General features: G+C 40.9%; 2 protein-coding genes across 6 annotated transcripts in view; both read left to right on the top strand.

Moving 5' to 3' along the window:
• Positions 1 to 1,496: 1,496 nt before the first annotated feature.
• Positions 1,497 to 20,296, top strand: HDAC10 (histone deacetylase 10). Of its 5 annotated transcripts, none has more exons than XM_065048920.1 (21): positions 1,497 to 1,590; positions 2,410 to 2,476; positions 3,356 to 3,490; positions 5,103 to 5,199; positions 5,582 to 5,679; positions 5,755 to 5,859; positions 6,067 to 6,135; positions 6,672 to 6,798; positions 7,254 to 7,319; positions 8,232 to 8,291; positions 8,664 to 8,753; positions 10,033 to 10,139; positions 11,815 to 11,882; positions 12,327 to 12,600; positions 13,248 to 13,338; positions 14,805 to 14,890; positions 15,363 to 15,416; positions 16,057 to 16,141; positions 16,549 to 16,734; positions 18,564 to 18,723; positions 19,191 to 20,296. In XM_065048920.1, the coding sequence occupies exons 2-21, from the start codon at positions 2,412 to 2,414 to the stop codon at positions 19,214 to 19,216; spliced, it is 2,049 nt and encodes a 682-aa protein (XP_064904992.1). In that variant the 5' UTR covers positions 1,497 to 1,590; positions 2,410 to 2,411; the 3' UTR covers positions 19,217 to 20,296. The 5 variants fall into 5 exon arrangements, with proteins under 5 accessions (XP_064904992.1, XP_064904990.1, XP_064904991.1 ...); XM_065048918.1 differs by lacking the exon at positions 1,497 to 1,590 and adding an exon at positions 1,605 to 1,747; XM_065048919.1 differs by lacking the exons at positions 1,497 to 1,590; positions 18,564 to 18,723 and adding an exon at positions 1,605 to 1,747.
• A 944-nt stretch (positions 20,297 to 21,240) lies between these two features.
• TUBGCP6 (tubulin gamma complex component 6) overlaps positions 21,241 to 27,949 on the top strand; it is a 20,482-nt gene continuing 13,773 nt past the window's right edge. The window contains 7 exon segments of the mRNA XM_065054581.1: positions 21,241 to 21,341; positions 22,020 to 22,827; positions 24,290 to 24,453; positions 25,074 to 25,284; positions 25,794 to 25,967; positions 26,992 to 27,113; positions 27,449 to 27,590. Coding sequence (XP_064910653.1) covers positions 22,081 to 22,827; positions 24,290 to 24,453; positions 25,074 to 25,284; positions 25,794 to 25,967; positions 26,992 to 27,113; positions 27,449 to 27,590 — 1,560 coding nt within the window. The 5' untranslated portion in view covers positions 21,241 to 21,341; positions 22,020 to 22,080.

Consider the following 27,949-nt stretch of genomic DNA (forward strand, 5'->3'; position numbering starts at 1 on the left):
AAAGGTCCCATCTGTAATGATCCGGGTTCCTGACAGGTCCCTTGTAAACACAGGTTTGTATGCATGCTCCTGATGGCACCTGCTCCATCACTTTTCCACCACAAACTGGAAAGCTAGCAGAAACTGAGGAAAGAAAAAAAGTTGAAACAACCTATATTCAGCCTGTATTGCACAATGAAGTCACTGCTTAGAAAATAAGTAGGTTGTTCAAAAGCTCAGTTCATGTGATCCTGCTGAGTCTGCGCTGGTCCCTGCAGCAAAACTGATAAATATTTAAAGCAGCCTGACATGGCCTGACACGCCAGCTGCTCCAGGAGGGCCTGGGAGGCTCCCAGGGCGAGGTGCAGAGAGGGACCTGCCTCGGGGCGTAGGAGCATCAGCAGCACCCGGGCCCAGTGTGACGGACATGTGGCCTGGTGTGACAGACATAGAGCCTGGTGTGACGGACACGGCACCTGGTGTGACAGACATAGAGCCTGGTGTGACGAACATGGGGCCTGGTGTGACAGACATAGAGCCTGGTGTGACGGACATAGGGCCTGGTGTGACGGACACGGCGCCTGGTGTGACGGACACAGAGCCTGGTGTGATGGACATAGAGCCTGGTGTGACGGACATGGGGCCTGGTGTGACAGACATAGAGCCTGGTGTGACGGACATAGAGCCTGGTGTGACGGACATGGGGCCTGGTGTGACAGACATAGAGCCTGGTGTGACGGACATAGAGCCTGGTGTGACAGACATAGAGCCTGGTGTGACGGACATGACGCCTGGTGTGACGGACATGGCGCCTGGTGTGACGGACATAGAGCCTGGTGTGACCGACACCTGGCCTGGTGTGACGGACATAGAGCCTGGTGTGACGGACACCTGGCCTGGTGTGATGGACACAGAGCCTGGTGTGATGGACATAGAGCCTGGTGTGACGGACATGGGGCCTGGTGTGATGGACATAGAGCCTGATGTGACAGACACGGCGCCTGGTGTGACGGACACCTGGCCTGGTGTGACGGACACCTGGCCTGGTGTGATGGACACAGAGCCTGGTGTGACGGACACCTGGTCTGGTGTGACGGACATAGAGCCTGGTGTGACGGACACCTGGTCTGGTGTGACGGACACAGGACTTGGTGTCACCATCTAGGAAATGGACTCCCATTACTCTGCAAAAACAAAGGAGTGATCATTTCAGTTCAAGTTTTTATTGCACTTGTCTTTACATTAGAGGATAGCAGACAGCCCAGGCTTGTGGGGTTTCTTGCTCTTGGATTTGTTACACACTACAAACTTCACAATACCTGTGGCTGGATGCCCTTTGGCCTGAAAATACAATTCAAATTGTCAGACCTGCTTCAGAGAGCACAGTGGAAATTTCTCTTTGTGCGCACTCCAACGCCCCCCACAACACACCGGTGAAGCGCACAGCGGCCCGACCGCCGCCCAAAAACCCGCTGGGCCGCGCCCCTCCCGCCCCCGCCGCTCTCCGGGCTCTTCGCGGGGCGGGGACTCCGCTCGGCACTCCCGGAGCCGCCGCGGTGGCGGGCGGAGCTGCTGTTGAGGGCCGAGGCGTTCCCGGGGGCCGGGCCAAAGGTCGGGCTGTGGAGCTGGGGCTTCACGTCCTGGCTGCATTCGGGAGCCGCGCTGTGCCGCCGGCCCGCTCCGGGGTGCTGCCGCCGGCCCGCGCCGAGGCCCGCGTGGCTCCGTGTCAGGGCGCCTGGGGCCGCCAGGCTCCCCCGGCGGGCGGGAGGTGAGGAGCAGAGCGGAGCGGAGCGGAGCGGGCCCGCGTTAACGCGCCGTTCGGCGTCTCCGGGGCTTCGGTGGGGCGGCTGTGCGGCTTGGTTTCTCTTTCTCCATCGGTTTCTTTGTTTGTCTTAAGCGTCTCCGTTGCGTTTCTGGAAGAGCGATAAAGTTTTGAACACCACACATCCCTGTGATTATTCTGTCCGTGGTGTATATAGCCCCGTATTTCGTACTTCGTGGCTCTATAACCCTTGACAAGTAGCAGTTTCACAGCAGCCGTGGCGGGTTTCCGTGGGCAGCAGCGGCAGGACAGGCCCTGCTCAGGCTCTGTGCGGCCGGACCCGTTGGGGCTGTGGGTGATCCCCTCACCGCCACAGGTACCTGCGCCCAGGTTTGGGAAATTCACGTAAGCGCGGATCCTGCCCGCCTGCGTTCGGTTTGAAGGCCTGTGCCATGAGCTTTGCACTGCTGCCTCGCTCCTCGGCCTTCCGAGGACTCCTCCCAAGTGGTTTTTTTTTATTTCATTCTCTAATTACAAAGTGCAAAACCATGGAAGCAGGTACACTGTGTACATATATTGCCACTAGCTGGTAATTAAGTTATTTTAACATATGTTTACTTTTTGCCTCAAATATGAGTGTTGGGATATTTGTTTTGTCCTGTGTGTAGCAATGGCCTCAGGAACAGCTCTGGTTTATGATGAGGAGATGACCACTCATAAACTGCTTTGGAGCGAGTAAGTCACTGCTGCCTTTTTTATTTATAGATTCTTATTAGGATTCCTGAGAGAAGTACCAAGTAAATTCAGCTTCTGTAAATGTAATAGGGAATACCTAGTGCTAGATACCCTGTCATTTTCCTAGTAAATAGAAGGTCTTTCCTTTTGGAGAAAAGTGTTTATTCCTGATTTATATCCAGATAATTTAATGGAAAATGTTACAGTACTGTTACTGTAATGGGTCCAGATACAGTATCGAGATACTGTGATGACAGTCGGAAACTGGATTTGAGAAGCTGTGGGCCTCCAGTCTGGTAGGCCTTAATAAGTTAAGTGTTAGCTTTAATCATCTGAGTAGCCCCCTAAATAATGTATTTTAAGCTAATTATTTATAAAGCTAAAGTATTCTTGATCTTGGAAAAAAATATGTACACATACTGAGCTGAAACCTGTCAATTAAATTAAGTTAGAAATGGGTATATGCCAGTTCCTTAAATGTACCTTTGCTACGCTCTGAGTAACTGCCCACTGCTGTCTTCTCTCCCAAGCCCACTTCTCCTGTGTTCACCTTCATTGTAATCTACAGCTTTTCATTTCAGCATTCCTCTGTCTGTAGTTAAGCATTGCTAATTTCAGTGGTAAGAAAGGAAACAAAAATGGCGTTTCTTTTTCATTGAAGAATCATATATATTTTTCTGTTTACATATTTTAGAAGCAATTTTGGCTCAATTCCAAGAAAAAAGTATTCAAATTTTTTTTTCCTTTTACTCCCACGTGTCCCTCTATGAGGGTAATGAATTTTCTTGCAATGGGAAGTTAAAAGCTAGGTATGTTGAAGTGTATTTGTTAGCTGTGCTGGTGTGGTATTATAGTAATGTGATTATTGCTTATTTTTAGTCCTGTTTGCGATATCGAAGTGCCAGAAAGGCTGTCATCCTCCTATGAGCAGCTTAAATGTTACCATCTTGTGGAAAGATGTGTCCATGTGCCTGCCAGAGAAGGAAGCGAGGAGGAGATCCTGTTGGTTCACAGGTCTGAAACTTACTTTCATTACTGTTCAGATTAATTCGATGAAATAACAGATCTCATACCTCCAGGTGATATTTTGCTCCATTTGAAAAGGTCTGCTCCAAAACTCGATGGCTTTGACTTCCAGTAATTTCAGTAGTGACGTGGCAGGTCTGAGGTCCAGCTTGGGTCAGCCCGCAGGTCATGGTCCATGTCCAGATCCGTGAGGTTCATGGTGAGACACAGATGTAGCTGCACAACACAGCCGCAGTTTGGCCAAGGATGAGAGCCATGTCTTAGAAGCAGGTGTCCAGGGAAGGAGGGGGAGCCTCTGCTGAGACTCTTAGCAGAGCTGAATGCAGGGACCCTCTGCTGATGCTCCTTCCAGCTCTTTCTTTCAAGGTGATCAGTGGCACTGTCTCTAAGCTGGTTCTGAACCCAGCAGCCAAACCCCAGGAGGGAAGGGATGCACTCAGGGCCCTGACACCTGTGACAATAACCAGAGCTTGATCCCAAGTCATACTTAAATTTTCAGATTCCAGAACAGTATTTTTCCTCGGAACATACTTGTTTGTTAGAATGCAATTAGTGCTGTGTATGAATATAATTTATTTTCACAGTAAATACTTTGCTTATTGGGTATTAAAGAGACTTGATCACTGTTGCCAGTTGAATTGCTCCTGCTAGATGACTGGGGGATAAATGACTCCACTAAATCTTGTATTGGTTTCTGTAGGTACACTAGAGATAATAGAAGTATTTCCTTTCTGAAACAAATATATGATGCCTAGAAAAATGTTTTGTGTGTGTGTTCACAGTTAGTTATGGGGCTGCTGATGAACTTAAACTAGGAGTTATACAGTCATTCAGGTTCATGTGGTTTTGTTCCCGTTAACACCCTCTATTTTGAAGCCACTGTTTAGCTTTATTTCAATTAGGCAGCACTAGTGTGTCTCATTTTGTTGTGAAATTCTGGTTGCTTTGGCATTGTCCACCTGGAGGCATGCACATGTGGTCATTTTGCCGTGGATTAGGGCACAGATGGGACAGGGAGTAGGTGCCATCAGCCTCCATTTCCAGCTCACTACACAAGGGCAGGAGAGCAGTGACAGAATTGGGGAAACGTTGCTTCTGGTGCTTTAGTACTTATTGCACTTTTGTACCAGTGAAAAGAGGGAGTTGGTACACACCTGATGAGGGATTCACTCAAATACTTGTTTTCTGTAGAACAAGGGAGCACTAGACACACATTCTTGGACTTACATTTCACACTCTGATGACTGTTAGAATCCTAGTTTAGTTCTTGTTGGTATCCATATGTAGTGTGGATTGCAAAATAGATTGTTGCATGATGAACAAACAGACATTTTTTGAAAGCAAGACTGGTTGCTCTTGCTACTGGAAAAGGGAGAAGAATGTCAGATTAAGACATCCAAGAACTCTTGCTTTCATACTACTCCTTAGTTTTTCACTATATCCTGCAACTAATATTCCAGACTACCTTTTAGACTTTTGAAGTCTCACAGAAAGCCTGTTTTAACATATGCTACTCCTAATTACATTTTGCGTTGAATAAAACCCTTTGTAGGTCTGTTTGCTTATTTAAGTGTTGTGTTCACCTCTCTCTCCTCTGCAGTTCTGAACACTTGGAAATGGCAAAAAGCACCCAAACAATGAATGAAAAGGAACTGAAAAGAGTCTCTGGAAATTATGATGCTTTTTTCTTTCATCCGGTGTGTAAGTTAAACTGCTTCCTGTGTTGGGAGCTACAGATGTTTGTGTTTTTGCATCTGAGTGGCACTTTTCTGAGGAGGGGAAAATCAGCAATACATTTTTTGCCATTTAAGTAAACTTACATATATTTATGATGCTGTTATCTGTTTCAAGTTTAGTGTAATGGTGTAATTTAAATTGATTTAAGTGTCCTGTCATCTATTCTGCAATTGTATCATGCCAGTATATTTTTGTCATTTAATGTTACTGTAGACCATTAGACCATTAGGGTAGGCTTATGTCAAGACAATTTGCCATTGGGGTGCAAAAGCACATCTTGTGTGATTAGTTTGAAACAAGCTGACAAGTGATGGATGACAACTATGAGGTTCTCTTTTTCAGAACACTTATCGCTGTGCCAGGCTAGCAGTAGGAGCAACTTTGCAGCTCGTGGATGCTGTGATGACAGGAAAAGTGTGCAATGGAATGGCATTAGTAAGGTAAGAAAACAGAAAGTCTTTACTGCTCCCCCAAATTTCCTTTGTTGTGAGTAACCATATTAAACTTTGGTTTAGACCTCCAGGTCACCACAGCCAGAAAAATGCAGCTAATGGGTTCTGTTTGTTCAACAATGTTGCTATTGCAGCAGAATATGCAAAACTGAAATATGGTCTACAGAGGTAAGTGCATGGTTGACCCTAGAGGAGCTTATCGTATGCAAGTATGGCGTTCAGATACCTGTTTGACATTGTACTGCTTTAGATTAATGTCTAGAGGTTTCTGGGTGTCACGTAGCTTTTGGGACAGAAAAAACATGATTCATCTGTACGTCCTTTAGATAAGATGCTGTGGTTCTGCTGAATGTTTTCTTTTACTGATCTATGCAGAATCCTAATTGTTGACTGGGATGTGCACCATGGGCAAGGAACTCAATATATATTCGAAGAGGATCCAAGGTTTGAAGGATATTTTATTTATTTGTTATGTTAGCTGGTTAAATATTGCTTTCATCTGTAATGAATAAGATTTCTGAACTTTCTGAAACTAGAATCTTACAAATACCTTGCTATTTTAGTCACTGTTGGTTTTACTTATTATGAAATAGAGGGAAGATTCTAGCAAAAAGAAATATGTAAATCTATTTTACTGTAAAGAATATCAGTCACCATAAGCAATATGACTACCTTGGTTTGCCAGTAGTAAGACCTCTCTGTGACAGAATTAGATTGTAGAAAGAAGTCTGCTTTTCTGAAAATGTCTTGTCTTTGATATGAAGGGATTGCATGAATACAATGAATTTTTAGCACCTGTCCTAGGTTAATTTTGGCATAGGCCCTACTGTACCAAGTTTCACAGTTCAAGTCCATTAAGAGAAGTAAGGGGAAAGGATGATTCTATTTCATGCTTTCAGTCAGTACAGCCATGAAGTTCAAGATGTAAAGTCAGTTTAAAAATATTTTGCCAAGTTGCTTTTGGTTTTTGTATCTTTCAGTGTTTTGTATTTTTCCTGGCATCGCTATGAACATCAGGAATTCTGGCCATCACTCAAAGAATCTGATTATGATGCTGTGGGTCTGGGCAGAGGAGAAGGTTTTAACATAAATTTGCCTTGGAATAAGGTAAATGTTGTTTACAGCACAACAAAGCAAATGCAGTAGCTTTCTATCTCATGCTTTACGTAAAACCTTCTGAAGAAGCGCACTGCTTTGCTTCCTTGGCAGATGTCTTAGCACAGTGTACCTCCTTCTTGTCAGTGGAATGTCTGCTGAGAAATATGGCTCAGAATATGATGATGTTAAAAAAATAAAAAAAAAGAGAGAGAAACATGCACATATTATTTTTTTCTTGAATATCTTGCCTAGCCATCGAAACAAGTGTGTCAGGAGATTACATCCATTCTCATTCAGTAGAGAAAAATGGTGGATATTTATGCACTTTACTTAAATGGAACATGACCTCATAAGGTTCCCTTATCTTTAACTTTCAGTACTATCTTTCACTACAGTCTTAGAATAACAAATTTTCTAAGGTTCTTTAGCAGGAAAATGTGACCTATATTTCTCACATTTTGCAGGTTGGGATGGGAAATTCAGATTATCTTGCTGCATTTTTCCATGTGTTGCTTCCAATGGCTTTTGAGGTAATTTTTTACTGCTCTGCTCTTTAGAATCATAGAAAATATTAGAATGGTGTGAGTTGAAAGCGGCCCACAAGGATGGTTGAGTCCAACTCCTGTCCCTGCATATGACAACCCCACAGTTCCCACTCTGTGTGTGAGGGTGTTGTCCAGTCTCTTCTTGAACACTGTCAGGCTTGGGGCTGTGACATCTCCCTGGGGAGCCTGTTCCCGTGCTCCACCACCTTTTGGGTGAAGAACCTTTTCCTAATGTCCAACCTAAACCTCCCCTGGCCCATCTTCCTGGTTCTGTCATTGGTCACTGACAAGAAGAGTTCAGCACCTGCCCCTCCTCCTCCCCTAGTGAGGAAGCTGTAGACCACAATGAGGACTCCCCTCAGTCTCCTCCAGGCTGAACAAACCAAGTAACTTTAGCTGCTCCTCATACAGTTTCCGCTCCAAACCAACTTCATAGCCTCTTCTGGACACTCTCCAGTAGCTTTATATCCTTTTCATCCTGTGGCGCCCAGAACTGCACCCAGTGCTCCAGGTGGGGCCGCACCGGTGCAGAGTAGAGCGGTAATAGCAAAACCAAAGACCACTTCTTAAGCAGATATCATTGAATATTTTGTAGAAAAGCAGCAATTGCCAGTAGCACAGTTAACGCATTATTTTTGCTGATATGAATAATGCCCTGATCAACTGAATAGTATCTCTGGAATGCTAGCTTTTAAATAATCCATATAATATATGCAGCTTCTCTAGCAGGAATGAAAATAGTATAAAAGGGTAATCTCAATTTTTATTCAAGGAGAGTCTTTATTTGTGTTCATATTCTAGCTGAAAAAAAGAGCTGAACATGGTACAGTTCAAATCCAGTACAAAATTGAAAATAGGACATAAGAATGTGCTACAACTTTCTCTGTTTTATAACAGTTTGATCCTGAATTGGTTCTTGTCTCCTCTGGTTACGATTCTGGAATTGGAGACCCTGAAGTAAGTAACTAGTTGTGGCATTTGTGTTGTCAGTGATGAATCTGTTTTCAAAATATTCCCACCTCTTAAATGTCCTGTGATTGCTAAGTGAAATTCACTTTGAGCATGCTAAAAATACATGTTTGAGTCTTTAAGCTCATTAAATACTACAATGAGACATATAAAGACAGATTATCTCATAGGCGTAATTACTGTGTTGGTTTTTGTACCTTCCTTGAAAGCAGTTGGTTCAGCATTTGGTTAGATGCAATGAGAAGCAAGTGTTCCAGTATTCCAATTCAGACTCATGTGTTTCAGAGTGTGTGGTTTGGTTTTTTGCACCAATGTTTTTAAATCAGAGTTCCATCTCTTAATTTTTTTTCTTTGATTTAGGGTCAGATGAATGCAACTCCTGAGGTTTTTGGCCACCTTACCCATTTCCTGATGCAGTTAGCTAATGGAAAGCTGTGTGTTGTCCTAGAGGTAAAGACTTTTGAAACATACTCCCAGGAGTAGGGTCTATGATTTAGAGCTTTATAGGGCAAGCTAGAAACTAAACTTATTAGCAAAATAATTTATTCTTTTTATCTTTCTTTTGAGAATCAGGAAGGCAAAAGTGGCTAAGATTTGACAATGCTCTTATACACTGTAAAATAAAAAGAAGGCCTTAACTGATGTTTTTGACTTAAAATTTTGAAGCAGAGGAGCAAATACCCGTTGTTCAAAAACACCATATCCTCCACAGATACGTTCAGTTCTTGTCAACAGTGACTAGTCTGCTGCTCTGGATAGTTCCAAACTCATTAAAACGTATTGAGTGAATTAGCTGCACTAACAATGCTTTTGCAGGTTTGTCTTACTCCAAAGAGTTTAAAAAACCTTTAACCTAAATATACTCTTATTTAATAAAGAAGCACTTGCTATATTTGCTCTTTTTTGATTAAAAGCCACTGTGCAAGCTCTTTTTCAAGAGCTTTTAAAAAAATTTGAAATGTTTCCTCCTTTTGAAATCTAGATTTCAACTTGCTATTTCTGCTGCATTTTAGAAAAATGGTGGCTTTTCGGGTAAATAATTGTGTGAAAATATTTCGGCTGACAAGGCCTCAGAGTGAATGGTTTATTAATTGATTCACTTGAACTCTGTTTTGCGTGGCCTTTGTTCCATCTTCTGTCTCTCCAGCAGGTTCTATATATGTCTGTCTACTAGCTGAAGTGCAAATAAGCATCCCCTCCTAGTACGGGGACTGTGACTGCTCCGCAGGTGGCACGCAGGGAGCAGGCTGTCAGCTACAGTCTAGCAGTCTGGAATCTGTCTCCAGTTGTTCTGCCAAACCATTAGGACAAACATATCTTAAAAATGTCAGTCTGTGGGAGATTTCCTTTGCATGGACATTTTAGAGTGATAGTGTTTGCCTTCTAAGGAATCTTCCACCAGAATTACTGAAGATGGTGTATCACAGATAGGGGTAGAGAAGGAATATGTTTCCAGGGTTTTCATGGCAAAGTCATGACCAATTTCCAAAATGAACTGAACCATGAGAAAGTGAGTTGAATCATGAGATGCCAGTGAAGTTCAACAAATAGCCTCTAACTTAACCGTTTTCTTATTGAAAATCATTAGCGTAGATGTCCTTGCATATCATCTTCCGTTTCTGTAAATTCAGCTATATTTCAAAAGTTTAATTTATTTTCCTTGGTGGTATTCAAACAGGTGTTACGAGTACTCATTCCTTGAATGACATACAATTGGTTTTTTTTCTAGGGTGGATACCACTTAAAGTCATTGTCTGAATCAGTCTGTATGACTGTAAAAACTTTGCTTGGAGATCCTGTACCTCAAATAACTGGAGAAATGGCACCTTGCCTAAGGTAAGCATATAAAGAATTTTAGGACAAACCATGTGTTTATCAAAGAGACTGAAGGTATGCATGCTTTGAACATTATGTTGAACCAAGGTTTTAATATGACACTCTATAATATATTTTCCACTTTAGATTATAACTTGCTTTTTGAAAAAGTCATCCAAAATACAGTTTTGTATACTTTTGTTTCTGAAATGATTTCAAGTTGCAAGAAGTTCTGGCTTATAATTTTATGCTATTTGTCCTTGGGCTTCATTATCGTGTAAGGATCCATCTCACTCAAGGGTGAGACAATTGTGCTGTAATCAAGGCAATACCAGTGAATAACAGCCAGTAATTGGGCAGGTGTGTGATCACAAGGATTAGTTCTCCAGACACCAGAACCGCTTCAGTGGCTGCAGTACAGCAAGAGCTGGAGCCAGCCTTTCCTCGCTGAGAGCTGATGCTGTGCAGAGCCAGTCCTGACTCCTTGTGTTTCTGGAATTTGGAGTATTGAGGCCTGGGGTGTGAAAGCGTATGACTGTGTAGAGCTGAACCTAGATAATTAAACTTAGGCCCTAACTTCTTTTTGGAGACAGATTGTATTTGCACAATGGTGAATCTGGCCTAGAAGCATTCTGAATCTTGTGCCTTAATCAGTCCCACGTCTAAACAGTATCTCCCTCTACATGTCTGTACCATCTCCTCCACATCTCCGTGATCCATCTTCAGTGTCCCTACCCCAATGTTCCATGTTTTGGAACATTGTTTTCCAAACATGTTTTGTTTTTTTCAGCAGTGATACTCCTCATGTGTTTTAGTGGCAGCACCTACCAGCTGGCTGGGCTAGTTACAACTTGGAGCTCAGGTCAGTCAGGGAAGCAGTGCAGATACACACAGGCTGTGGGCAGAGTTGGATTTGGTAAACTCTGATGGAGTAAAGCTGGTTATTTTGCTGCTAGCACATCCCATAGTTGCTGCATCACCTCTTTTTCTGCTCTGCCAACTGTAGTATCTCAGGTTGCTGTCATCCTAGGTAATAGAGAGGTGATTACGTAGTCATCCATTAAGTCAGTCCAGCTCCTGAACACCTTAAAAATAATCTCCAAGTACATAGAATTTGTCCTGGATTTAACATGACCTGGATTATGTTTGTATGATAGCTAGCATAATAGGACCATTTGCCTATAGCGCAGCAAGTAGCAGGGATGATAAAAAAGATATTTCAATGCACAGAATAGCGGCAAATGTGATTTATTTGATTTCTACACTACTCCAAATCTTCCTGAATGGATAGTCTTGCTTTCGAGTGAATCTAATTACATCTTTACATTCCGTAGATAAAATCTCTGACAGAGCAAAGACCAACAGGTGAAATCCTGCCCTTCCTGAAGCCAGGGACAGGTGTGTTTCCTCCCACAGCAAGGTCAGGATTTCACTCACTGTCTTTAATGTGTACTTAAAAGGTACATACTACATATGTTCTTCACTTTCCTTTTTTTGACTCTTGCATTTAATCTTTCTGAGCAATCTGCCCATTGACTCTCATTCTCTTTATTTTTCTGTTTTGCATTCTTGGAACAAATGAGGGCTTGTTCGTATTCAGTTGTAGGGTTTTTTTGGTTTTGTTTTTTCATGGAGGTAAATTATGTTTCCTGTATTTTCATTATTGCTGATACTGTTAATCCTGTTTCTTTTGTAGTGCAATTGAGTCTATTCAAAATGTGAGAGCAGCACATAAACCCTACTGGAGATGGTTGATGTATGAAGGTAATTACTCTTTCTTCAAGCAAAAGTGATTGGTAAATGGATTCAAAATTATCAAGATTAATAATAGTGGATGAAAGAATTGAACTACCAGTTATTCATCAAGTGACCGATGAAGCGCTAAGAGGTGTCATTCAGGTCCCTGTCTTCAGCTGGTCTGAAAAGAACTTCTGAAGCTGGCAAACATCACACCAAACAGTAGTGCTTTGATACCTTTGTTTGAGAATGCTGTTTTGTGTGTCAAAAGTATGGACATAACTTCTAGATTAAAGTAAATGTAGCAGCACTGAAAAATAATACCTGTGGCAGGACACATTGTAGCTAGTGCATGGAAAGAAATAGGTATACTATGAATACAGACCTACTCTTTTTGTAGATAAGTGTAACCAAACATTAAGAAGTCTGGAATTAAAACATGTGAAGCCCCTCTTTTTATTTTCTCTCTAGACACATCATTTTTACAAAATTTGAGCACCAAGTCACACCCACTAAAGAACGCTCATCCGAATCCCCTCACAGACCCTGGATCTAAGATGACTAACGATGATGAAAGTGTCAAAGTAGAAAGGTTTTTGGAACTGCACATGAAAAATATTCTATTTCCAGTACCTCCCATCAAAACAGCAACAACAGCTGACTCTAAAGGTTCAGCACATTTGCTCCCTGTACCCGTTCATTTGGTGAAGGAAATGGATAAAACGGAAATAAAAGCGCTTGTCAGGTTGGTCCTGTCTATTTAATTTTCAGCATAATTATGAGGATGAGAGGTCACTGTACAGACTGCCATCTAGCTCTGTCTCTGTCATGGTCATCTTTTTGGCCTTGGTCTACTCTATTATAATCAGAATTTATTTCTTTGAAAAATGGAGACATCAGTGTTGGTTATCACCCGTCGCCCAATATATATAAGCCTGGTAAACTTTAAAGTTCCTTTAAAGAACTAATCAGAATATTTTCAGAGAAAACTGCTTCAATGGAGATAGAACAGTCAGCACAAATGTATTCATTTAGGAAGAGGTTTTGCTGGGAAGGTGCCTTAAAGCTCTGTCTTCACTTTTAGCTGAAAAAAATACCAAACTGGTCTGATTTGAGCAGCTCAGCTTTTTGTCTTAGTCTAATTTTGACAGAACACTTTCCTGAATACTGTCAGACATTTTTGTTTTCCTTCCAGTGCAGAATGGAGACAGGTTTAGAGAGCTCAAGACTGTCAGGCAACAGCGTTGTCATCTTCCTGCTAGATCTGGGGTTTTGAGAATGAATGTGTTGCACAAAATGTACCCCATCAATACTAACGGCAAAGTACTGTGTCAGTGTCCTCTTAGAAAGCATTAATGCTTCTAACCTAGTTTTTCTTCATTTATTTTACAGTGGCTTTTATGCAGACCTTGTGAAAGAGGACAAAATTTTACACTCTCTTGGCAATATGCTGGCTGTCCTAGATAAAATACTTAAGAAGGAGGTAATAATAAACTGCCTTGATCTTGTGGGGTGGGGAGGGAGTTGGATTACACTGACTTCTGATTTTACTACATTGTCATTCATGTTATGCCATAGTTCACAACCCCACTAATCTCAGCTAGAATGTGCTTAGCTAGATGAGTGAGGGTGAAAGATGAGAAAACTCTCATTTAGGGATAGCTGTTAACGCCAGGACATCTTTCAAATGATCTTTGGGCAAGACATTTTCCTGCTTTTCTGCAGTCCCAGCCTGTGAGTCAGTAAGACCCTTCTTGTCCCTCTCAAACATACAGATGAGCCAGGTATTCCTTCCTCCAGTTGAGGGGAGCAGAAGTTGGTTTATCAAGCACCAGTGAGCAACAGCAAGAAATCTGAGCAAGAAATGTAAAAAAATTTTCTGTTTCAGTGTACAGAGTTTTGCCTTCTGTCTCTAGCAGAGTTTACTTCTGCTTTACCCTTCATCACAAGATGCTGAGCTATGTACAGCTGTGCTTGCCATGATTTGTACAACAATTTCCTCTGAGCAAATTTTGATTTACACACGCCACCCCCACCCTGGTGTAGTGGAGCTGTTGAAAACACTGCTGTGTGCTGTGGTTCTGAACAGAGTAATTCCAATTTGGCATTTTGATTTTGCATGGTCAGGAATCAAAGGCAGGCTTAGAGGGTGCATGTCTGTATGTATAAAACCTTGGAGAAACAAAGAGGAAAAAATGCAAACAAGAATGTTACTTCATAATAGATCAGTCTCTCCCTTTGAATGAAAAGCTCTCTTTAAAGTACCAGGACTGCAAGGAAGAGTTCCTCTAGGATAACTTATAAATAGATTTTAAAAAAAGGAACTGGGAAAAAGAAATAGAACTTTTCATGAGTCGGAGATGCTAAGCTGAGCTTTTTGTGTTGCCAAAGAGGAGGAGTGGGGAGGGGTAGTATGCATTATGTTTTAGCTTAGCTTTCATGTAGTGTTCAAAGCACTACACAATACAAACACTTAATGGTTGACTAAGACTGTCATTGTATTTTTCATAAAGGAATAGCTTGCCTAGGTTAAAGGAAGAGTAGGAATTAGACTTCAGGGGCTACCTCCTCTTCATAGAGTGTATTTTCCTGGTGCAGTTTGCCTGCTGGCACACTGAATGCATCCAGTCTGCAGACTATCAAGAGAACCAGTAAAGATGACCTTCCCCAACAAAAGCTGTTTTTACAGTTGCCTTTCAACATAGCACCATGCTTTTGAAGTAATAGAACAGCTCTTGGCATAATGATCAAACGTGGCCTTTCTGTGTAAAATGAATTAACAGTATTTTCTTAACCCCACTGCAATAGACCATTAAGATCCCTCTCATATAGCTATAGCCTTGTTTGAATGATACATATAAACAAGTAAAAATACAGTTGTTACAAAAAAAGAAATTACGTCTTCTTGTGCAGTTTGAATAATTTCTGAATGAAAAATATATTTTGTAGGTATGCAATGGAATTGCAGAATCACCCACAGCTGCTGTTTCTGTTGCTGTTGCACTAAGACATTCTGTTCAGTTTGGATTTCAAAGGTGAATTTGTGTCTCTTGCATTTGGGGCTCTTTGACAAAATGTAAAAAAACGATAAAAGTATGTAAAATATGGCTAATTGCCTTTGAAACATTAATTTTAAAACACATAGCATTTTCAGTACATAGTACAGTCAATATTGTATGTGCCAGCAAAAACTTTTTTTGCCTTACCAAAGGCAAAACATTTGTAAGGAGTACTGCTGTGCTAGCCTACCTTTTCTTTGTCAGATTTCGATTGTCTTCGGCCTCAGGACATTTTCTTGGTTTTCTTTTTACTTCCCAGTGTTTGGGGGGGAGAAAAGGAGTTCCCTTGAGCTGTCATAAATGTGTCTTCTATATGCTTTTAATGGACCCAATTCAGAAACAATATACATTATTTATTATGCATCTAATCTATATGCAAAGTCTCTAAACAAATTGCACTAAGTGAAAAAAATTACTTGTAGATGGAAATGTTACTTGTTTTCTGCAGGGTGCTTTGTATATTTGTTGGAGACATGCAAATCATACCGAACACAGAAGATGGGTGAGCTTTCTCTTTGCTTCAGGGAGTCAAATCCCAAAGGCTTTATAAATGTTCGTTAGGTGTCCATATGTATGATGAAATGTGCACTAAGGAATCAGTCATGAACTGATGTTCATTCAAGTTTAGCTTGAGACAAAATATGAACCATCCCCAAATATATCTTTAAAGACAAACTGCTATCTCTAAATGCCACTTTATTAATTTAGTGGTAGGTTTAATGTATGATCCTTCTATATGAATTTAAATTTAGATTGTTATTGAAAATAGAATATTGAACATATAAAGTAATAAAGGCAGCAATTATTAATTTTATAGGGTGTACTCCCCTATAACTGCAGGGGGCACATAGTGCTGATGTCGAGTTCTCTATTGAAAGTCATCTTTACTTACCCATAACTTTTTTTGCCACTTCCCCTTTTTGTTAAATTTAACTTGCCCATAGTCTCGAATACTCTTCTTAGAAATACTTCAAAAAGGATTTCAGTTTTAATTGGTGTTTGCATTACTACATGCCATGACATAAATAGTTATTTGTTCCTGTGTTATGAATTAGTATTTAAAGAATGAGGAAAGAAAATATCTTTTTATTTCATTGGAAGTCATTGGTTAAATACTCAGATGTGGGGGGGTTTATTTACAGAAAAATACTCATGATACATATTTGTGAGAATGAAGAGTCTGGAAAGACCAGCTCCAAACACTGTATTTCTCTAAACTGGAAAGAGGTAAGATTCACAACAACATACAACTTTTTTAGCAGAAATAATATATCGACAAATTCATAAAATCACTCTGAGAATTATACCTCTCACTGCAATTTGGATCTCTGAAAATATTTCCTTTTCTTGCTGTTACCTGGGTACTGCTCCTTCACAGCTATTCAGAGTGTGTTAGAAGGCACAGCTTTGAGGAAACCTTCAGTAGCCACTGTAGTTCATCTTCAAGAAGGCAGAGTTAGAGTGCAAAGACACTAAGGAGGAGGTGAATAATCTACATGTTTAATATAAAAATTGCTGTGAAAATAGACCAGTATTGTGTTTCCTAGGTCAATCAAAAGCTTTCTGTGACTGTTTTATATCTGGGAATTTGGGGCTTTACATTTGTACTAAATAGTTTCTCGTTGTTGTTAAAGGATGCCGAAGGAAATGATTTCTTTTCTGCTCTACTTGGATTCATTCTTCCTGTAGCATATAGTTATCAGCCTAACCTGACAGTAATAGCTATTGGACCAAACAGGAGCCTTGGAATACGTGGGATTTCTCTGCTTTTTGCTTTACTACAAGGATTAGCCGAGTCTCGCATTTTTGCAGTGATGGAGGTAAGCAGTGGTACTAAGCGGCGGTACTTCAGCGTGCCTAGGACAGAACTGAAATCAATCAGCAGCGTGCTGGGTATCAACTGCTTCAGGCTGCCCAGTAGAAAATCTTGGCTGTATTTGTAGTGTCTTGGGTACCCCTGAGCTCACCACATAAGCAGCCCAAGGTTCTCTCTGGCCTGAGAACAAGGCCAGACGCAGACACGCACCAAGGCGTAGGCAGCCTGTGTGAGGGAGCAGCTGAGGCATGAATGCAAGTCCGTGGTTATGTCTGCAGGCAGTAGATGTTCTGACAATTTGCCACAGTTTGGGAATTAACTTCCCTTTCTACCCAGGATTTATAGCTCACAGCTGTCTCCTGAAAAGGGACACTTGTCTGTTAATTATATGGCCTCTTTCAATCAAATGTGCCTGAAAGCAGCCCACTGTCCTGTTTATTATAAACCACCAAATTTCCTCTCCCTCTCTTTCCCGTGCTCTGCGTTATCACACACAGCTTCCATCATGCAGAAAAGAAATCAAAATGGTACAGATCCTTTAGGTGAACTTAATTACAATAATGCATAGAGGACCCATCTACCCCAGCTTTGTGTTTCTGATAGAGAGCAGGGGAAAGAAAGTAAAGAATATATAGATCTTTCCCTAGTCTCGTTTTTCCATACATTACCACAATAAGAATCTCTAAATTTAGGAAGTCGGAGGCTGTATCCAGACCAGTGTGAGACAAGTGCCAGTGAGCATTATCCTCCCTGAATTTGTCTAATCTCTTTTAAGAACTCAACTTACACTCTTGGCCCCTGCAGCATCCTGCGTGTTCTGTGAAACAGTAACTTTTGGTTGTTTTTGTGCCTTCTAGTCCTTATTTAATGAGAAACAATGAATAATTGTTCACGTATGCAATTGTATTCTAATCTGTTTTGCAGCAAGTATCTAATTAAAGACATACTATTCATTAAGCTGCCAATTAAGTGGATTATGACATACTTTATTCTGTAGTCTTCTCATATGTTACTTGTTTTAATTTACAGTGCTGATATGTAAATTGTCTAAGCTAATATAATTTGTACAGTGATAGGCAGTATGCAGAAATAGTGTATTTGCATATTACTAATTAGGAGTATGAAGCTGAAAGAATTATTGATATTCTGAAGGGTAAACTCACAGATGAAAAGGAAGTTAGATGTACATCTTCAAGAAATTACTGAGACTTTTATATTGGCACTCCACAGGTAGCTCTATACCAGGATTATCTAATGTGTGGGGATTTTCTAATGCATAGCTTTGGCTCTTTAGAATAATTGAAAAAATAATTCTATCTTTTAAAAATGAAATAGAGGTTACAGTCTTAAAAATAAATGGTAATAATCCTCATATGCTATGGACACCTCAGAATATAATTTCTGTGAGTAAATAACATTGATTTAGACTGTTAGGAGTCAAAAACCTCTTTTTGATGAAGCAAAATATATCACTATTTTCTACGGATGGAAAATAAATGATGCATGAAGTAAACAAGCTCTGTGTTCCCTTTCCCTCCTAATATTTTTTACCTTTAACCCATCACTGTTTCTTTTCAATCACAAGAGAAAAACTGAGATTCTTTCTCTATTTAAAAAAAGAGAAGTTTTACAGGAGATCAAAAATAATTTACCTTTTCCATAAAAAACTTCTCAAATTTGGCACATTTTTCTTTGAAAATTGAAAGTTGCTCATTCTTGCCACAAATATTAGCAACTGAATTATAAAAGCTTGTTTTAAAATATTTCATGTATTACTGAAATAAAGAAAGTTTGGTTCCCAGGAGAATTTTTTTAAATTTATTTCTTAAATAGGACACTGAGATGAATTTAATGCAAAGTGTAGCCAAAGCATTAGTGGGTGCCTCTACACCTGACTTTGGAGTTTATGTGCCTCCTACCCAAGAAAAAGTAACTAAAATAAAAATACTAAGAGATCAGTTTCAGCAGGAATGGAAAATGCTTCAGTGTTCAGGTAAGCTGTCCATTTTTATGTGCTTAAAAAATGGTTAATAAGATGTACACTGACTCTGATTGCTAATGTGTTTTCTGAATATAGTGCCAAATCAGGTGACATTTTTATACCTTTAACTTGTCTAGAAATAACTTCACATAACTCAGTAGTGATTAGTTGCACTTGAAGTCCCTGCACAAATAGCTGAGGATCGGGTACTGCATTTGCATAGGAATAGGATCAGGCAGGTGTGTATGTTTTCAAGCATACTTGTCCAGAAATGTTTCTGTACTGAATTAACTTTTGGTTTCAGCAGAAAAAGCCATGATAAAGGTGGGCATCTCTCTCTGAAAGAAAATACCCTGCTGTCTTTTAGAAGAAATGGCAAGAGCAGTGGTGTGGGTCCAATAAAAATGTTCTTATGGGGCTGGGAATTTTGTGATATGAGCTTGATTAATAACAGTTTTTATTATTGCTGTTCTTTTCAGTGAAGGATGGGATTTCAAGAAATTGACTTCAGGATCACTTTACACAGCAGAAGAAAAAACGTGTTGCTCTTCACATTGCCTTTTAAATCATCAGGAAAAGAGATAAGAGCCATTCACAATTGCCTCCTGTTTTTAAAATAATTAAAAATCTATATTTTCAGCTAGAGAATTGTGCTTGCAAATTCTGTATTGGCACTAATTATTCAAGACTGACAACTGAAGACAACTGCTGTACTTTGTTACTGCAAATTGGGGCCCAAGTCATTCATGACATTGTAAGTCAGGCTTGCGTATGCTGTAGCTTGACTGAGTGAATGCCAAAGAAGCCCAGAAGACGTGCACCTGAATGAGCAGTCACAATAGCCAAAACATTTTAATGTTATTCAACGCGATACCGAAGTGCTTGCACTGCTGCCACCACCACCATTTCATTGGGAGTTTAAACCTTAGCAATAGGTCCTTTGGATTAATGACACTTCATTTAATAACCTGATTTAAAGGATTCACCTAACATGATCTATTATTTTAATTTTTCTAATGTGTAATTGTTAATTGCAAGAAGAAAAAAAGCAGCTCAAGAGCTGTAGTGTGGGCCTTTCCTACATCACACCTGTGATGTGCTAGGTATGACAGAAAAAAATATTCTGTGTGTGTAAAATCACAAATACATAACTGAATCAAGCAGTGTCTAGAGGGCTTCACTCTGCCCTCTTTTCAAATGTTAAGTTGTCTATATAACAAATAAAAACCCCAAACCCCCAGAGATTTGGGACTGGCCCAAGGCTGACATCATGTGAGAGATCAAAACTGGACATCAGCCATGGTGTGCCTCGTTTTGCAGCCTTCCAGGTACGGTTTAGGGCTCAGTTTCAAGAGAGCATTCCTGTGATTGTGACCGTTTGATTTCAGAAACTTGAAATTATGTTTATAGTGTCGTTGCTACTTGGATCAGCTTTACATAATTTGAATAACTAAGTCTGGTTTTACAGTTGGCAATACTGCTTGGGATACTGGTTTTCTGTGATTGCTGGATGGGAAATTATGTCCCATCCTTGAACACTTTGAGATAAAAGTCTATTTCAAAATAAACTAAAAACCATGTCAAACGTTTTCACAAAAAGTTTTCAGAACAGGAGGGTTGTTGGTTTCTTCTTTTATCTCCCCAGAAAAAGAAAAAAAAAATAACTGTTAATTCAGCCTTTTAAAGGAAAGAGCATTTTTTTCAAAAATATTTCAGCTTGTTCCCTTTTACCTGCCTTTGACTGAATTTCTACAGCCAGTGTCTGAATGAAACAAATGTTGTATTTTGATATGTATTTTTCTAAGATCTTGATCAAATTTGTTAAAGAATGAATTTGAGGGGGGAAAAAAAAAAAAAAGGTGTACTTTTGGTAGAATTAGTTTGCAAACATTGTCAGAAGCCTGTGGAGTTACCTTGTGCGGCTGGGGATACAGCCCTGCACGGCTCAGTGCCTTCTGGCAACAGTGCGTTATTTCTCGCCAGTTGAGTGACAGCGTTAACTCATGAACTGCTTAAACCATCAGGGATTGGAAGGGACCTCGAAAGATCACCCAGTCCAATCCCCCCATGGAGCAGGAACACCTAGGTGAGGTCACACAGGAATGTGTCCAGGCGGGTTTTGAATGTCTCCAGAGGACACTCCACAACCCCCTGGGCAGCCTGTTCCAGTGCTCTGTTACCCTCAATGAGAAGAAGTTTCTTCTCAAATTTAAGTGGAACCTCTTGTGTTCCAGTTTGAACCCATTACCCCTTGTCCTATCATTGGTTGTCACCGAGAAGAGCCTGGCTCCATCCTCGTGACACTCACCCTTTATGAACATTGATAAGGTCACCCCTCATTCTCCTCCGAACTGGACACAATATTACTGATGCGATCTCACCAGGGCAGAGTAGGGGAGGAGGAGAACCTCTCTGACCTACTAACCACCCATCCTTCCCGGCGAGGGCCGCCCCGGGCAGCGGGACAGCCCCGGCTAACGGAGCGGGGCCACGGCCGCCCCCGCCTCCTCCCGCTTCGCGGCCCGTCGCGCTCCCGTGACGTCGGCGGCGCCGAGCGCAGGCGGCGGCCGCGCTGGGGGAAGCTGTGGGCGCGGGACCCGCTGCCGCCGGGCCCGGGGGAGCCGCCGCAGGTAGGGCGGGGGGCGCCGGGGCGGGGCTGCCGGGTCCCCGGGGCATGAGCAGGCGGGGGGTGGCGGGGCCGCCCCGCGGGGTGCGGGGTTTTGCGGGTTGTGCTGCTGCTGCCTGCATGCATGCCCCGGCCAGGCGGAGCGGGACGCGGTTCTCAGGTGGGCCCAGCCTGGCTCTCAGGGTGAGCCCCGCCGCCGGCAGCTCCCCCGGGGGTGCTGGAACCCCCGCCCCGGCCGGTGGGTGCTGCGGAGCCGCCAGGGTGGCCGGTGTCGTGCAGGCCGGTCCTGCGCTGCGCGGCGCCATCAGTACCTGCATCTTCTCACCCGCATCTCCCCGCTCTCGGGTGGCCCCGCAGCCCCTGCGGAGGTGGCTGATGTCTCCTGAGAAGAGCCAGAGTGGTAAAGCTTCTGGAGGTGTCCCCAGATGAATCCTCCGTTAGAACAGGACAGTCTTCTCTGTTCTATTTCAGTCTGTCAGGCAAAGCCAGGCGTCTGGAATTAAGCTTGCACGACCATCGGTTTCCTTGCGATCAAAGTCGTGGTGTTATTTTTATAGCTCATGTCCTAAATACACGGTAGGTCAGTTTTCTTCTCTCTCATTCTGGGCCCTGTCAGTTTAAGTTAAAATGTACTTGCCAGTTTCTCATATGTATGTTTCTTCCTTTTCCTGATATTTTTCAGGTCTCCACATGAAACCAGAGACCCAGGCTGTAACTGCTGTAGCCCGACAGTTTGGTTTGAGATGGAGAGCATTACACAGTTGTTCAATGATCTGTGCGAGGCACACTTGACAGGTTTGCCATGGAAGGTCCACCTGGGCAGGCGGAAGATCAGCAAGAGAAGGGCTAAGCAAAGTCTGAAAAGGGTTGCTTATAATGCCCTGTTCATGAACCTTTTTCAAGATGAGGCTCGCAAGCTGCAATCAAACGTTTCCAGGCTTCCAGTCAAAAACAAAATTTTGATGTTGTCTTTCAACTTGAGAGTTGGTGGCCTAGGTGCACAAGCAGATAGACTGGAGAATCTTGTAGAGGAACTGGAAACAGCTGAGTGCTTACCATTTACTGAAGTTAATTCTGTCTTGGATCTCTTAGTCCAGCTTGCTGGAACAGGGCCTCCTCAGCTTGTACCGCAAAAAAAGGACTATTTTCTGAACAACAAGCATGTTGGGAGAAACGTAAAATATCAGGGTTATGATTATTATGACGTGAGTGTATTTGAAGCTGATATACAGTCTCTCATAACAAACGAAGAATGTCAGTTCAATGACACCATTCAAAAGACGCTTCAGATAATGGAGGCTGCACCTGGCACTGGACTCCCTGCCATAGGGCTGTTCTCACAGAACTGCCCTGCTGGTGACAAGTTTGAGAAAGAAACGCGGGTCTCGCTCTTCGGTGCCCTAGTCCATAGCCGTACGTATGATATGGACATCAAGTTGGATTTACCACCTGTGCCTGACAATGCAGATTTGTCTGGACTTGCAATTAAAGTATGGTATCATTTGTTTTGGCCTCAGAATGTATGCATGCTTTCAATATGCTGCTTTGAAACTACAGTTTAAAATATAGGTAGTCCTTTCATTTGTAATAGAAGCATGACAGTGTTGGAATTTAGGACACAGCAGGGATCATTTTCTTTGTTGAGAACCAGATAGATAAGCTTTTGGAGTACAGCAAACCTTGGTCTTGTCCTGTAACTGTGTAAAAGACCATCACGTGGCCATAGTCTTTATGAAGTTGAGCCACCAGTGATACCTGTGCCTTACCCAGCCTGCTGCGTGTATCAAACTCCTTTGTGTTGTTGCTTATTTGTTACTGCTCAGCTCGACTGCGTAAACATTCCTGTCTGAATGTATGTCTTGCTGTTCAGATTACATTACCTAACTTGTTGTATTTCCTTCTTGGCTTGTTAATATCTTAAACCATCTTTTTTCAGTTATTCTGTTTCATTGAACCTCTTAGTTCCCACTGTCCTTTTACCTCTTCAGTGAGTACAGTTTCTACTGTACCTTTTTTTGCTTTTTGCTGTGCATTCTGTTTATTTTTGCTGTGTTATATTCTTGTAGAGGTACTACATAAACTTGTTTTTGTTTTTCTTCCCATTTTTACTGTAGGTGGGTAGATTTTTTTATATTTCTGTACTTCTAATAATTATTTTGTTCGCTCTACTTAACATATGGATAGCTCTTGCAATTCCCTTAACTCAAGATCTTAACTGAAACTTGAAGGCAGACACATTAAGAGGGAAAACCCCAGTGCTATTCAGTGTGCACATACGGCTGTAAATTGTAACCAAGAGGAGACAGAACCTTTTTGAATAAGCACTATACTCTTTCTATCACACTGGAAGATTTGAAATTTCTTGAAGAACATGCTGCATTTTATGTGGCTGTGATTGTCTTGTACTAAAAGTGGATACTATTCTGTGCGTGTAACTCCTGTTGAGAGGCAGCTGAGGGTGTGTCAGATACACGGTTTGGACACCTGCAGATTTTGTGCACATGAATAAGCATAAGGGATCAAACTGTATTAGTCATAGTTAACAAAATGTTTACAAAGTTGAAGAATTACAGCCTGAATCACTTCTTCAAATGGAATACTGAGCAGTATGATTTTATTAGTGTTACATGTTGTTGAAAATCCAGAATTCAGATTCTAAATTCTTAGAACTATATGCTTACCAAAGAAGTTTCAGTTTTGACGTCAACAAACTTCGTATATTATTTTGGTGGTGATTGTTGTTTTGTGTATAGGCATTGGTACCTGTAGAGACTTGGCAAATGAAAAGAGTGTTCTCAGGAAAGACTTAAAAGAGATATAAAAGGGGGATGGACAACACTGGTAGGGTCATGTAGTTACTTGATCCCGAATGATGACAGAACATCTTCTCGATCAACATATTTTTCTTCAGTAAAATGTTTTCATGTACAACATTTGAACTTTCTCTGGCAGGTTCCTCAGAGTATAGACCAGTCAGAAGATGAGGGATTCCAGTCAGCATCCAATCTGACTCCTGATTCTCAGTCAGAGCCCAGCATGACTCCGGACATAGACCTGTGGGATGCGGTGCTCACATACGGACCCAGCAAACGAAGATGTTGGGAAAGAATTGGATAGTATGTGTCTGAGGTTACTGGCAACTTACTGTGCATCATGTGCAGATGTATGGAGGTGCATTTCATCCTAGTTCCATGTGACCTCACTATAAGAACTGTGCATATTTAATTCACATAATTAAATACTGCATTAATGACTGAGAAAGGAATAAAAGTAATGTAGGTGTGACAAACTGGTTCTTAGATTGCACCTGTTTCATAGGAAGAGATAAAATCATCTTTATCAAACACTGAGGGTATGATGGAAGCACTTGCTGTTTGTGTGAAATGAACATTTTTCTAACTAATCTGACTTCTTGTGCGCTATGCACTTTATCTCAATCTACAAAGATTCCATATTTTCAGTTTCTAAAGAGGCCACAAATGAAGCTGGTAGTTCTCTGGCAAGATTTCTGAATCTGAACTGATGTCCAAATGATGTACCTATTTCTTCACTGTACTGAGTGTGGGTTACATTTTCACTGACTGAATGCACATTGCCTTGCAAATGTACTGTCTTACTAGTAGCTTTTTCTGTGGTCAATACTGGCCATGTAAATTCCTGAAATGCCTTTTTTTCTTCAAGAGATATATTTCTTTTCACATAATCACCTTGTAACGTTTTGTTTACTCTGACACAGCCCACCTGGTAAAAAAGAGGAACCGTACCTTACTGAAGCCGGGAGAGAAGCTTTTGACAAATTTTACAAACTTCGAGAAGGGGAATTGCAGCTCTTCAGTAATACTGTACTTCAGCTTCCACAGCTCGTGCTTATGAAGGAACCTGAACTGGTTAAGGATGTCTTGAATGTCCTCATTGGAGTGGTGTCCACTACATTTTCACTCAATCAGGTATGGAAGATTTTTAACTGCGTGTTTTAGTTGCATCCTTTTCCTGGTTTTTTTCTTTGTAGAGGTTTCCTCTTCAATAGACATGTTTCTTGTGAGATATTGCAGCTGTGGGTGCTGTTCAAAAATTGAGTGTGACCCAACAGAAGTAAGGCAGTATTTACATATTGCAATAATTATCTTATTGCAACAGGCTAAGGGTATTTATAGCCCTCTAAGTGAGAATAGGTTAAGGAGTGCCTGAAAATAGATGTGTAAATAGTTTTGCAGATTGGATTTTATTTAAAGATTCAGATAATGAGTCTTTTTCTGTGTATTCGAAAACACTGTTCATACTTGTGAAATTTTGCTACAATTTAATACACTGTCCCAGCTATATTGCCTCAGTCACCAGAGTATCTAAACTGAAAATTTCCTGTTACTTTTGTATGTAAATGTTTGCTATTTTAAATCAGAATACAGCTATAAAATATTTGAATCTGTGGGGTTTTTTTCTCTCTTTATTCTTTTAGGCTGCTCAGACATTTGTGATAAAGGAGGGAGTATATGTGTCTGGAACTTCACCAGAGACCATGAACAACCTGCTCTCCGAAGTTGCAGAGTATGGAACCTATTACACACGGCTAAGTCGTTTTTCTCTTCAGCCAGTTTTAGATTCTTCATACAGCAAAGGACTTGTGTTTCAGGTGAAGCAGTTGTATTAAATCATCTTGGTTTAATGGGCCAGATGTCTTAGGTAGGGAAAGTAACTTTGATTTCATGTAAAGCTGGAATTTCTGCATTCTGCAAAACTGCAAAGCATTTTAAGTGTAATGCTCATCCCAGGTCAGCAAGGAACACTGTGTTTAAAGCCCAGCTCTGTGTGCTTAGGGCTTGCTGGCACTGAAACAAGTGATAAAAGGTCTTCATTACCTCAAGTGCTATTTTTTCTGTTAAGGATTAAAGGAATATAATTTTTAGATGTTTTGAAAACTTCATGTGTTTATACATTAAGATGTATAAAATTAAAATACAAGAACTTTCTTAATATATTATGCATATATAGAATATGTATTTTTTAAAAAATTAAAACTGAAATAGAGCAATATGATATTTAATATCTCTAATTACTTTTCCTCTGTTCAGAATTAAGTGCAAATTTTCCCCGTCAGTCCTCTGCATATTATGCTGATCTGTATGTACACTGTGTAATTTAGCAGGTGATTTCATCTCTTTCTAATGCATAGAATTAAGTTTAAGATTGATTGAAATGTATTCCTTCTGAATATTTGATTTACAGTAATGTTAATAGAAATTGAATAAGAAGGTCTTTGTCTTGTTAGAAAAAGTTTTAGAGGAGATTTTTTCAGTATCCAATTTAAGCATGATAATAAGGAAGCAGGTTGCCATAGGTTCATACGACAGCTCTTAGAGAGCGAGGAGCTCCTCAAGGGGCAATTCAAAGAAGCTGAACCAAGGTGCTTTATTATACTGTGCCTGGGTATGGGCTCTGTGCATTGAGTGTATAAAGAGTATAGAGAAGTCACCTGGCTAATTTGAATGTCTGAAGCTGCATTGACTCTCACTTTGGTACACAAGTCTCTCCTACCTGCATATGCCAATTATTTTAGTAAAGGGTTAGTTTTCAATGCTGATGCAATTCAGGTGAGACATAGATAGACTATTAACTGCTTTAACTGTAAGAATTTTAATATTTTCTATTGATACCAGGCATTCACAAGTGGGCTGAGAAAATATCTTCAATATTACCGAGCCTGTGTTTTGTCAACACCTCCTACTTTAAGCCTTCTAACAATCAGCTTTCTCTTCAGAAAATTAGGTCGTCAGTTGAGGTAAGAGAATCATATTAAATATTTAAGCTTTTCATAGCAGGAAAAAATGTCATCTATTTCTTCCTACTACACTCTAAAAGAGGCGATGTTACACAAGCATTCTTACATAGTCTTTCAGTATTTTTCTCTGTTTTAACCCAACATTTCTTTATACCCAGAAAGTTCTAGGGAAAACATGTAAGGTCTTTATATTCAGTTTCTTTGTTATCCTTGTTATCATTCGGCTGGTACGGTAGGGCAGTTTTATGATATTCAACTTTAGCAAAGTTCACATCACTGTGATCTCAGAGACTTCTGATTAAGATTGTTACGTATGTTTTACTATTGTTTTTTAGGTATTTAGCTGAACTTTGTGGCATAGGAACAACAGTGCTGGGGATCAGTAGTGGAGCTGCTGCTTCATTTCCTACGGTGATAATTAATTCGATGTTTTTCTGTTTGGTTTGGGTTACAATGTTAATATTCTTCAAAATTAGGTAGGGTTTTACGTAAAATATTTAGTGTTAGTTTCTTTGCTACTGAAGATAGGACCTTGGACACCCAGTTAGAATGCCATGACCATTTCTCCAGAAATTTTAAACTTTGGACTTTTGTCCTGTGTTTTCAAGTCCTAAAATAAACAAAGGACCCAAAATATTCCTTTCCTTTCCTTTCCTTTCCTTTCCTTTCCTTTCCTTTCCTTTCCTTTCCTTTCCTTTCCTTTCCTTTCCTTTCCTTTCCTTTCCTTTCCTTTCCTTTCCTTTCCTTTCCTTTCCTTTCCTTTCCTTTCCTTTCCTTTCCTTTCCTTTCCTTTCCTTTCCTTTCCTTTCCTTTCCTTTCCTTTCCTTTCCTTTCCT

Source organism: Columba livia, chromosome 1 (assembly GCF_036013475.1).
Source record: "Columba livia isolate bColLiv1 breed racing homer chromosome 1, bColLiv1.pat.W.v2, whole genome shotgun sequence".
NCBI classification, from domain to species: domain Eukaryota; kingdom Metazoa; phylum Chordata; class Aves; order Columbiformes; family Columbidae; genus Columba; species Columba livia.